The 12,405-nt window shown below is 41.1% G+C and overlaps 1 protein-coding gene across 2 annotated transcripts in view; it reads left to right on the top strand.

Annotated features, from left to right (window-relative positions):
• The window catches only part of SH3GL1 (SH3 domain containing GRB2 like 1, endophilin A2), a 158,938-nt gene that overhangs the window by 47,464 nt on the left and 99,069 nt on the right, over positions 1-12,405 (top strand). Inside the window, exon 3 of one of the 2 annotated variants that reach the window (XM_075864257.1) lies at positions 2,669-2,741. The exons of the other annotated variant lie outside the window; for it this stretch is intronic. Within the exon in view, the coding sequence (XP_075720372.1) occupies positions 2,669-2,741 (73 nt within the window). The remainder of the gene's footprint in view (positions 1-2,668; positions 2,742-12,405) is intronic. 2 annotated transcript variants of the gene reach the window in all.

Genomic DNA, 12,405 nt, shown 5'->3' with positions numbered 1-12,405 from the left:
CAAACCCCCTCAAGGCATTTATCAAGAAGGAATTAATGCTCCGCTGAATTTTCGGTGATATGCTATTTTAGTGCACAATATGTTGTGCTACTGAAGGCAAATACCTCATAAAATGTTAAGCGGGTACTACTTGGTACGGTAATGCCATATATGTGGGCATAAACTGATGTTTGGGCACACTGTAGGGCTTGGGAGGGAGAGAGCGCCATTTGGATTTTGGAGCGCAGACTTTGCTTGGTAATAGTTCTGTTTGGGGTTATACTGGTATTTCAGTTTATAATGTGGGGGGCATATGTAATGTGTGCGGAGTACATCAGGGCATAAATAAGAGTGTATAATAATGTGGTAAATAAATAATAATCCGCAGATGTGTGGCTAGTTTCTCACTAATAAATGGTGTCCAATCTTATACCCTTTTTGTAACACACTCTGTACATTTTGTATCATTTTCTCAGAGCCAGAACTTTTTTTTTTTATATTTTCGTCAACAGATCTGTGTGAGGGTTGTTTTTTTTTTTTTTTTTGTTGGACAATTTCTAGTTTTCGTTTGTACCAATCTAGGGTATGTGCGACTTTTTGATCACTTTTTATTAAATTTTTTGGGAAGTAAGGTTACAGTGTCAATGGGAAATGGGAATTATCAGCTTATAAAACGTTTTAAGAAGTGACGTCACTTTTTGTATGAAGCGTATTTTTACGAGATTTTTTTTTAGTTCTGCAGGGTAAAAATATGTCTCCTGTGAACTACAGTGTATTTCCTATTGAAATCAATGGGATACTGTTTGCAGGCTTATTTCAAGTTTATTTTGGAATGTAAATAGAGCGTTTTATGCTCCGAAATATACCTGAAAATAAAGCATTTGAACATGCCCTTTACAGTACCATGTATTAGAGCTGTGTCTTCTAATGATCCCAACACTTGTATGACCATCACTTGAACATACAGAATTTTATTAACCTGAAAGAAACCATGAATGTTTCTCCTGAATAACAGCAAGCAGAGATCTTGAAAAGTGTGAGGAATTAATACAAAAAGTATATTGGAAAATGTTAACACTTTTTTTTAATTATACAAAAAATAACAGTAATTTTCTAAAGCTGGACAACCCCTTTAAACCAGTTATGCACCCTGAATAGTGTACCTAGGGCTTTATTATGCTGGTGTAGAGATACTGTTTCGTTACTCTGCATCCCCAAACGGTTCGATACCATTATTTCATGTATTTCAATACTTAGCTGTGCGGCCGCACAGCTCAGTAATGTAACACATGAATGTATGAGAGCGGAGCTGCGGCTGTGTGATACAGCCATTGCCGCGCTCCTGAGTCCTGACATGTGCGCGCGGTCAGCATGAGGTGATGCACTGCACTAATGATTGCCGGCAATGAAGACAGAACATGGGCGCTCTGCAAAACACCTCCCTGTTCTGTCCTCCGTGCCTGAACCGCCGCTCATTAGTGCAGCGCCGGCCGCATCGCCTCATGCTGCGCACGCACTTCCTGTCAGGAGCGGGGCAATGGCTGTATTACACAGCCGCAACCCCGCTGGCGGAGATCAGAGAAATTTCTCATCTCCGCCGTTATTCCCGTGAATGCTGCAATCACCGCGGACTGCAGCATTCAGGGAAAAATGAGAAGAGGGGGATGCTCCTTGGATGCGTCACAGGGAATTCCTGTGACGCGATTGAGGGACATACCATATATGGGCAGACAGCCCAGGGTCCATTGAAGGACCCCAGGGCTGTCCTACCATATTTCCTGTTAGGGCATACTTGGGTATGTCCTAACAACTGCCTGTGTACTATCAGTACACAGGCTAATGTACTGGGATATAGATATATGCCAGTACATTAAAGTTTAAAAAAAAAAAAGAAAAAACAAAGTAAAAAAAAAAAATACACATACACCTTTTTTTACAATAAACATTAAAATAAGTCTCAACACATAAAATATACACATATTCGGTATTGGTTCGGCCGTAATAACATGCACAATTTTTTTTTGCGTCATTTATGATGTGTACGCTGTAAAAAAATAAAATAAAAACTGCTTTCTATCACTTATTGTGGGGCACGAGGTGTGATGATGAATTTAAACTCCATGTTCCTCGCATTAATGGTAATTAAACCCATCATGTACCTTACATATTAACCCATTATGGACTGAGAAACATGATGGGGTTAATTACTATTAATGTGAGGCACGTGGAGGTTAAATTCATCACACCTCGCGCCTCACATCAGAGTGGAAGAACTTTTTTTTTTTTTTTTACTGTTGGCAAAGTATCGAATTGGTATCGAAATCGCAATACTAAACGAAGTATCGGTATCGAAGTCCAAATTCTGATATCGTGACATCCCTATTCCTAAGATGTCCTTGACAGTGAAAGTGTTAAATAGTTTTGTGCCATAGTGTGACTTCTTGCTGTACTTCTATTTAAATGAGGGTCCTTTGGACCGGGACCAGGCATTAAAACCGAATAAAGATTTTTATCCTAAATCTGCTACGTTCTGTGAAGTACATGCATATTTTAACAAAGAAAAGCAAGCGTTCATTCTGACGTTAGTCAATGTTTTTTTTCTTTTCCGTTTTTTTTATTTGTTATAGTTAAACCACTTTGCACATCGATTATCTGTTTGTTTACCAAGAAAACGTTTGTGTTCTTTCAGAAGGTTGATGTTACCAGTAAAGCAGTGTCTGAAGTGTTGACTAAGACCATTGAATATCTTCAACCAAACCCAGGTACTTTGTATAGTGTTTTTACCCCATTTTTTTTTAGATTTAATCTGTGTTAACCCCTTCCCGTCATTTGTCGTAAGTATACGCCATGGAAAGCCAGTGCTTCCCGCGAAATGTCGTATACTTACAAAAAATGCATGGCACCGGCTCAGAAGAGGAGTCGGTGCCATCATCCCCGGATGTCAGCTGTATCTTACAGCTGACATCCTTCTATAATGGCGGGGACCGAAGCTAGCTTCGATCCCTGCCATTAACCCCTTAAATGCAGCGGTCAAAAACGATCGCTGCATTTAAGGTGTTTGCAGCTCATGAAATTGCATGGGATGCGGTGGCTGCAATGGCAACCGGAGGCTTAATACTGGCCCCCCGGTATGTCTAGCACGGAAGCTCTCCAGGACCCGCCCGGCGGTGGGGCCTGAAAGGTTTCCGTAGCCGCCGGCAAGGTGGTACCGGCTCAGGAGCTGAGCCGGCGTCATCAGCAGTGGATGTCAGCTGGCAGCTCCGATCCCTGCCATTAACCCTTTAGATGCAGCGATCGGATGCAATTGCTGAAACTTTGTGGTTGTTAGCAGATCGGCAGCTGTGCCCTGCAATTGCACGGCTGCCGACTGCTACTATGGCAACAGGTCACCTAACAATGGCCTCCTGTCTGCCATTACGGAAGCCGATTAGGCCCCACCTGGAGGCGAAGCCTAATCGGCTTGCTGTCAGTGAATGACCGATTTAAAACATTGCACTACATAGGTAGTGCAATGTATTAGAGAAAAAAAATCTGACAGTTGGACCTTCAAGTCCCCTAGTGGGACTAAAGAAAAGTGTGTAAAAAATATAATAAAAGTTTCAAGTAATAAAATAAAACATAATCGCCCTTTTTCCCTTATCAAGTCCTTGATTATTGAAAAAAAACAAAAAAAACACATATTTGGTATCGCCGCGACCGTAACGGGCTAAACTATAAAAGTATTAAGTTCCTTATTCCACGCGGTGAACCGCGTAAAAAACAATTCCAGAATTTGTTTTTTGGTCACTTTGCCCTACAAAAATTGAAATAAAAAGTGATCAAAAAGTCGCATGCATCCAAAAATGGTACCTATAAAAACTATGGCTCATCTCGCAAAAAACAAGCCCTCATGCAGCTCCGTAGACTAAAAAACTAAGTAATGGTTCTTGGCAATAGAAAAAATACATTCTTTTTACAAAAGTAATTTTATTGTGCAAAAAGTTATAAAACCTAAAGTGCTATAAATTTGGTATCGCTGGAATTGTACTGACTCGAAGAATAAAGTTAACATGTAATTTATAACGCATGGTGAACGCTGTATAAAAAAAACTAAAACGATGCCAGAATTGCGTTTTTTTTGGTTACCTTGCCTCTCAAAAATAGGATTAAAAAGTGATCAAAAAGTCGCATGTACCCCAAAATGGTACCAATAATAACTACAGCTCGTCCCGCAAAAAAACGCTTTCATACCACTACGTCTTTGAAAAAATAAAATTAGTTAAGGCTCTAATAAGTCAGGAAATAAAAAATATGCAGTTGGACAGATCAGAGGGGAACATTTCGTCTATTTCAAGAGGTGATTTATCGGGGCCCTAAAATTAGGGAACCAGGAAGGGGAGGGCCCAAACATATCTGCTGGAAACGAGGGCGCCCATATTATACCAGGACAACACTTCCCAGCAAAATTCCCCAAACTGCAAAGGTGCTGAGTGTGGACCAAAAGGGAGATAATTAAGGACACCATTTATCAGTGCGACACCGGCCTGTGCAGAAAGGATTGCTTCACAGCGTGACACACATCTATGGATTATTTTATTGTTTACCCCATTATTATACCACCTGACTATGCCCCTTATTTACTCTGCCCAGCTTACATATGCCCCCACATTATAAACAAACACCAGCAATACTCAAACAAAACTACTACCAAGCAAAATCTACGCTTCAAAAGCCAAATGGGACCTACAGGAAGCGAAAATAAGCAGAGAGAGGGGACACCCCTGACTAGTACCATTCGAAATCCGAAAGGGCTCTGAAAGGAAACCAGAAACTAGAACTTTAGCCGAAGGGTTGGAGTATAACGATAAAATGGGAGATTTAATATAACCCGACAAACAAAATTTCTCCAAGGTGTCAGAAAGGTATACCGAATTCACTCGGTCAAATGCTTTTTCTGCATCCAAGACTAATCATAAAGGAGTTTTCTTTATGCTCAACCCATTGAATTAGATCAATAAAACGTCTGGTACCATCAGGTGCCTGTCTCCCAGGCACAAAGTCCACTTGGTCAGAGGAGATAATATCTGGAATGACATGAAGCAACCTGTCAGATAACACCTTGGAGAATATCTTAACATCTGAATTTAACAAAGAGATAGGTCTAAAATTGTCTGGGGTGTCAGTATCCTTTCCAGGTTTAGGAATAGCACCAATTGTTGCCGAGAGCATGTCTGCTGGGAAAGATCCCTCGTCTGCTGCTTTGTTAAATACTGCTACTAAATGAGTTAATAATAGATCAGAGAACTTTTTGTAATATGCGTTTGTAAAACCATCCGGCCCTGGCGCTTTAAATGGTTTAAGTGAGAAGACCACCTTAGAGACCTCTGTACTAGATTTAGGGTCAGATAGGCATCTCAGAGAATCTAAACTAATCGAAGGCAGCTGTACGCTATCTAAAAATGAGGGAATCTCCTGTTGTAAAGGTCAAGTAGAAGGTTCTGAGGACAAATTATATAACTCCTCACAATATATGCGAAATTGTTCCGCTATCAACCGCAGGTCTACCACTCCCCCCCCCCCCCCCCTCCCTCTTTAGGTGTGCAATTTTAGATCTACCAGCAGACTCCTTTACCTTCCTAGCCAAGAGAGCGCCTGCTCTATATTATGTACATATGAGCTTAATTGAAACTTTCTCCGTGTATAATTATACCTAGATTGTAACAAAATTTGTCAACGAGCCCGTAGGTTACATAAAGTGTGCATGTGAAATATCGAAGGGGAAGCTTTAGTAAGACTCTCTATTTGAGAAATCTTAGTAACCGTGTCTGTCACAATTTTTTCCCATAGTCGCTTCGCTTGAGCAGAGACCTGAATGAGGATAACCCTCATGTAAGCCTTGTGAGCATTCCACAAAGAATAAGGGTTAGTAAAGGAGCATTAATATCAAAATAAGTAGTGAGCGCATCCTTAATCCTAGTCTGGTAAACAGGGTGAGATAAAATATAATCATTAAAGGAACAGTGTCATCACAAATTATTTTTTTATATGTTAAAGATGTTAGTGCTTTATTAAAAACGTTTATATTTATTTGTGTGTTTGTGTTTTACTTTCTTATTTTTACACTTTTTCTTCCCTATGGGGGCTGCCATTTTTTGTTCCATTTCTGTATGTGTCGATTAACGACACATACAGACATGGAATACGGCAGCCACAGTCCCATAGGGACTGCGAACGGCTCCCGTCCCATCCACTTCTGTGTACGCCGTCTGTGTGGGAACTGCGCATGCGCCGCTCCCACACAGTCCAATTTGAAATTGGCGCTGTCCGGCGCCATTTTCCTGTGGACCGGAAGTCGCGGCCGGACAGTGAGGTTACTACTTCCGGTCGCGGCTTCCGGACTTGTGCACTTGGACCAGCGGCAGCAGACGGAGCGGACGGGCCGGAGGGAGCCGCGGCGGCAGGAGCAGGTAAGAGATTTCAATGTATGTTCGTGTTTGTGTACGTTTACTACTGTATGTAAACCTACTACACTGTGTGTTAGCTCAAAAAATGGCGACACACAGTGTAGGAGGATAGATCTCGTTCAAACCCCTCGTTTATCCCGGCACTAGCCAGGATAAAGGAGGGGGGGATGCTGAGAGCTCACTAGAGCGAGGGCTTTTTACCCAATTTTGCAATGCTGCAATTTTGGGAATAGCTCCATCTAGTGACCAGCAATGGGAAATATTATAAATTAGAATCTAATTTATAATATTTCCTGACTCGTGAAAAAAATAAAAAAAATTTGAACAATGTTTAATCACCTACACACTAAATGTTTAATTAAAAAAAACAAAACATGTTTTTCTGGCAACACATTCCCTTTAACCCCTTAATGACCGGGCCATTTTGCACGTTAATGACCAAGGATTATTTTTTGTTTTTTCACGGTCGCATTCCAAGAGTCGTAACTTTTTTTTTATTCCATCGACATAGCCGTATAAGGGCTTGTTTTTTGCGGGACGAGTTGTATTTTGTAATTGTACCATTTTTAGATGCTTACAATATATTGATTAACTTTTATTAACTTTATTTTAGGAGAGAATTGAAAATAAGCAGCTATTCCAGCATTAATTTTCACGTTATAAATTTACGCCGTTTACTATGCAGCGTAAATAACATGTTAACTTTATTCTATGGGTCGGCACGATTACGGGGATACCAAATATGTAAGGGTTTTATGTTTTCCTACGTTTGCACAATAAAAACCCTTTTAGAAAAAAATTACTTGTTTTTGCATCGCCGCATTCCAAGAGCCGTAACGTTTTTATTTTTCCGTCGATGTGGTCGTATGTGGGCTTGATTTTTGCGGGACAATGTGTAGTTTTCATTAGTACTATTTTGGGGTACATAGGACTTATAGATTAACTTTTATTTTATTTTTTATGGGGGGAATGGGAGAAAAGAGAGAATTTTGCCGTTGTTTTTTGCGTTTTCTTTGGACGCCGTTCATCCGGCGGTTTAATTAGTGTGTTCATTTTATTGGTCAAGTTGTTACGATCGCGGGGATACCATATATGTGTATGTGTGATTTGTTTTGACAGTTTTACTAAATAAAACCACTTTTTGGGCCAAAAAAGTAGTTTTATTTGACTTTGACTGTAATTTTTTTTTTTTTCCCCACAAACTTTAATTAACTGATTGTCATTTTTTTTTTAAGTCCCATCAGGACACTTCACTATGCGATGTGCCGATCGCATATATAATGCTTTGGTATACTTACAATATACTTGAAATTACAATACCAAATGTGTTAAATGGCCTCCAGTAATAGTGGCTGCCATTTTCACCGTTTGTAAAGTCACATTGTGCACTGTCATCACTTTCCTCACCTGGTTAGACCCTTGTAATATTTCCCTAAGTTCATTCAAGGGCTAAATAAGATTTTGGTAGGGTAAAGGTTCAGGTACCCATACTGTACTAATAGTTTCCTCTAGATTAGGAAGAAACACAATGGTTTGGTTGTTCCACTGTATGTGAGTAATATTATCCATACATTTACTGAAAGGTGTTAGAGTTTCTAGTGTATTAGTTATTATACATATATGCTGTGGACTGATTTAGACATATACATGTAGATATTCACTAGATATTACTGTGAATGCACATACGTTGTCTACGTGTTCCATTAAACAGGGTTCATACATAGAATATTGTTAGTTACATACATACCCTGGTCTGTTAGCTGACAATATTATGTCTTGTTTTTGGTGTCAATATGGGTGCCCATAAATATTTGTATGGTCTCATTCAATAACCTGGGACTTGGTATGGAGTGATTCAGACACCTGCGTTAGTTCTGCAAATTTCTATGCTGAAGTGACTTTCAACTGCGCGATCGTTTGTCTATAGGTGAAATCACAACAAGTCATATTAAAATGCATGGTATAAGTTAAAGTAAATACTCCTTGGTCTATTTTGACAAAGACAACTCCGTGTTTGTCCCTTCTCTCAATGTACCAGGGGCAATCAAATCTTGAATGCGTTATATTGAAGACATTGCACTTGTAAGTAAATAAACAATTTCATAATTTTAGAGTTCTTCCGTGTCCTACTCCTCGGGATGTAGAACCTTTTTACAGTGGCTGGCGTGAATCCAGTTGGGTTTTCCTTCAAGCTTCACTGAAGTACTTGTGGTTAGCAACACCTGGAAAGGACCTTCGCATCTGGGGTCAAGATCTCTTTATCACAACCCACTCTCCAGGCTGAGGCTTATAAGAGCCTTCACAATTGTCTGGATCTGGAATAGAAGAGAAAACTGGAGAATGTATTTTAGTGAGGTGCCCATGTAAAGCTTGTACATAATCGGGTAACCTACCATACTGCATTTGGAGCAACTGTGGAAAATAACATCCTAGCCTAGGAACCGTGCCAAATAAAACTTCATAGGGACTCAACCCTGTCCTTTTGTTGGGTGTATATCTTACCGAAAAGAGGGCTAATGGTAAACACTCAGTCCATGGTTTCCCGGTTTCCACCATTGCCTTTTGCATTTTTAATTTTAGAGTCCCATTTAAAGAGGCTCTGTCACCAGATTTTGCAACCCCTATCTGCTATTGCAGCAGATAGGCGCTGCAATGTAGATTACAGTAACGTTTTTATTTTAAAAAAACTAGCATTTTTGGCCAAGTTATGACCATTTTTGTATTTATGCAAATGAGGCTTGCAAAAGTCCAAGTGGGTGTGTTTAAAGTAAAAGTCCAAGTAGGCGTGTATTATGTGCGTACATCGTGGCGTTTTTACTACTTTTACTAGCTGGGCGTTCTGACGAGAAGTATCATCCACTTCTCTTCAGAACGCCCAGCTTCTGGCAGTGCAGACACAGCCGTGTTCTCGAGAGATCACGCTGTGACGTCACTCACAGGTCCTGCATCGTGTCGGCCACATTGGCACCAGAGGCTACAGTTGATTCTGCAGCAGCATCGGCGTTTGCAGGTAAGTCGAAAGCTATGCAAATGGATGCCTGTGGTGTGTCTGTCTGTGGACCAGGAGAAACATGTGACAATGGCTTATGTTCAAAGAAAGTATGATACATCAAGGCAAACGCCATCATAATTGATATTTGTAATGACCCACATAGCTAGTTATGATCAGGGGAAATAGCCCTCATATATATGTCAAATTCAGATCCCTACACTCAGAGGAACTACCTGCGATTGGCTATTGGCTAAAAACATGGGCCTATTATAGTGGTGTTTGATATGCCCTGGTTGGTAAATGTCTGCACAGATGAATGCAGGTAATATTATATTTCTAGGGGATTCCTGCAAGGACACCTGATCACTTTTATGTTTCTCTATAGAAATACAACTGTGTAATGGGAGGAGTCGCTTCATTATCATATGAACAGCCTCCTCTCAGTGACCTCACCAGCCAGTGAACTGGAGGGAAAAAACTGGGTTTAAAAGGCCATGAGAAGTGAGGGGCAGTGTCAGTCGTTGGGGATCCATATCTCGGTTGGAGTGACTGCCCATATTTTCAGCTGTCCCCACAGCCAGGATATCGCCGCTGTACATCAGTAAGGTTTTGTTCTGTTTCTTTTATCCCTTTTATTTTCATAAACTGTTGGATTGCATTGTAACTGTATGTATATTTTTTATCTTTTAATCTGACAACTATTTTATGTATTGCACTGCACTATTGTGTATTAAATTTGAAATATTTATAAGTCTCTTCCTTGTAGTCTTACAGAACTTAATCTTCCGAAGGTGAGGAATGTTACCTGTATTTTATGTTAAATTTAGATAACCTGTGTTATAGGAACTGGTGTTAAGGGAACATAGAGACTTGGGCCCCTATTGCCTAGATAAGTATAGATGGTGGTAGCATACTGTGGTATAAATTATTGGGGTGTTGGAAACTACGGGAGTAATTTAGCATAATCCTGTCATCTAGAGTAGTGTAATTCACCCCTATGACGTGACCTGAGATCGGCGATCGTCACAGGTTGCATAAGAGCCGAAGCATTGCGGACCCAGGGTCGACAATATACTAGCCCTAAAAAGGTACGTATGGCACTGAAAGTTTGTGGTGGGGGTATTGTTGAAACTACTTGCACCCTTTCTGGTGTTAGGTGTCTAATCTCTTGTGACACACAGTGGTCCAAAAATATCACTGTGGTACAACAAAACTGAAGCTTCGCTCGTGAAAACTTGCATCTTTTTGTCGCCAAAAACTGCAGTAATAACATTGCTGTTTGGATACACCGATCCTGGCTGTGGCAACATAATAAAAGATCATCTACATATTGAAGAAGTACCATATCGGGGTCAGAATTCCAATCTTCAAGAACTAGGCCCATTGCAGCCATATACATACTGGGGGAATTCTGGGCGCCTTGTGGGAGCACCTTCCATGCGTACTTTTTGCTGAAATGAGTGAAGGCAAACAAGTACCAACAGTCAGGATGTAATGGCACAGTAAAGAAAGCATTTGCCAAATCAACTTCAGTAAAATGTGTGGCATTGTGAGGAATTTGGGCCAACAAGATCTGGGGATTTTCCACAATCTGGGTATTAAATACAGTAGCAGTATTGAAAGCTCTAAGATCATGTTCCATACGATATTGGACTGGTTCCCCCTTTATCTGTCTACTTTTTGACTGGGTACAATGGGGTATTAGATGGGGACACTATTTCAGTGAGGATTCCTGCCCGCAGTAAATCCTGAACACTGGCAGAAATGGCTTCTGACTGAGCCATGCTGAAAAGGTATTGTGTCTTCTGTGGGAGTGGGTTGCCAGGATTGAGACTTAGTCACTGGTGGGACTGGAAGAACTCCTATATCCGTAGGACCAGCTGCCCATTACCTGACTGGTATCACGCTAAGGAGGGTCTCCACTTCTGATGGGAACATACATAACACTTGAGACAACGGCCGTTCATCCCAAGGGTTAAGCTCACACGAGGCAATAAGGCATAATTCCTCCTCTCCCCAGTGTCCTGTCAACTGCACTGTCCCATCTTCTAGATACTCTATACTGGCCCTGAGCGTCTGTAACAAATCTGCTCCTAATAAATTTACAAGGGTGGTTTCACTAGTGACACTGCGAGTGACTACAGATTTGTGAGGACCAAACGAGAGGACAAGTGGCTTTGTGAGGGGGTTCTGGACTACTTTCCCCTCTATTCCCACACATGGTTGTGTTTCACCAGAGATAAAATGAGTGGGTATTTGACTGGCACTTACTACTGTTGTGGCTGCTCCAGTATCAATGAGAAAAGGAATTGGCCTCTGCCCTGCTATGGGTAGAGATACTAACGGGACGGGTCCTAATTTAATGGGCAGGATTGAAGCTATTGTGCCAGCTCCTGGATTGCTAATTTCTCATGATTGATACCCATAATCCTCCTCATTGGGGTGATGTCTGCCCGAGTGCTGACAAGGAGGTTGTTCTTGAGCTGCTTCCTGTGACTGAGCTCGTGGCTGCCTATTGGGGTTTCTAGGTCTCCTTGGGGCTTTGCAATCTCTGGAAATATGTACAGGCTTATGACAATTGTAACAAATTATCTGTTTTTGGGGTCCCCTGCCCTGTCCCCCTTGATTCCGGGGATAGTAGGGAGCCACTCCTGCTACAGGATTTTTCTTTCTCTGTTGTTTCTAACTTTACTCTAATCCCTGTGCCACTTTCATGAGGTCTCGTGGGTCAAGACTCCTCCATTCAGGGCGGGCTACTCCTACAGCTTCTTTTATGGGTATTTTTAACCCTTCCATAAAGGATAAATCCCTTTTTCTCTTTCACTTCCTCATTCGATTCGGTGTTCCCGTCATCATCCTCATCTCTTACCATCATAACATTCATAATAAAACTTTCCTCCCATTCGATCTCCCTCGCCCCTCCTCTCTGTACTTCCTTGGGCACTTTTTCCCAGGCATTTTCTTGCGCCGTGAACTTTTTATCTTATCTTT

Source organism: Rhinoderma darwinii, chromosome 1, assembly GCF_050947455.1.
Source record: "Rhinoderma darwinii isolate aRhiDar2 chromosome 1, aRhiDar2.hap1, whole genome shotgun sequence".
Lineage (NCBI taxonomy): Eukaryota > Metazoa > Chordata > Amphibia > Anura > Rhinodermatidae > Rhinoderma > Rhinoderma darwinii.
Note: the sequence above shows the minus strand (reverse complement) of the source record. Positions and strands in the feature narration are given on the sequence as shown.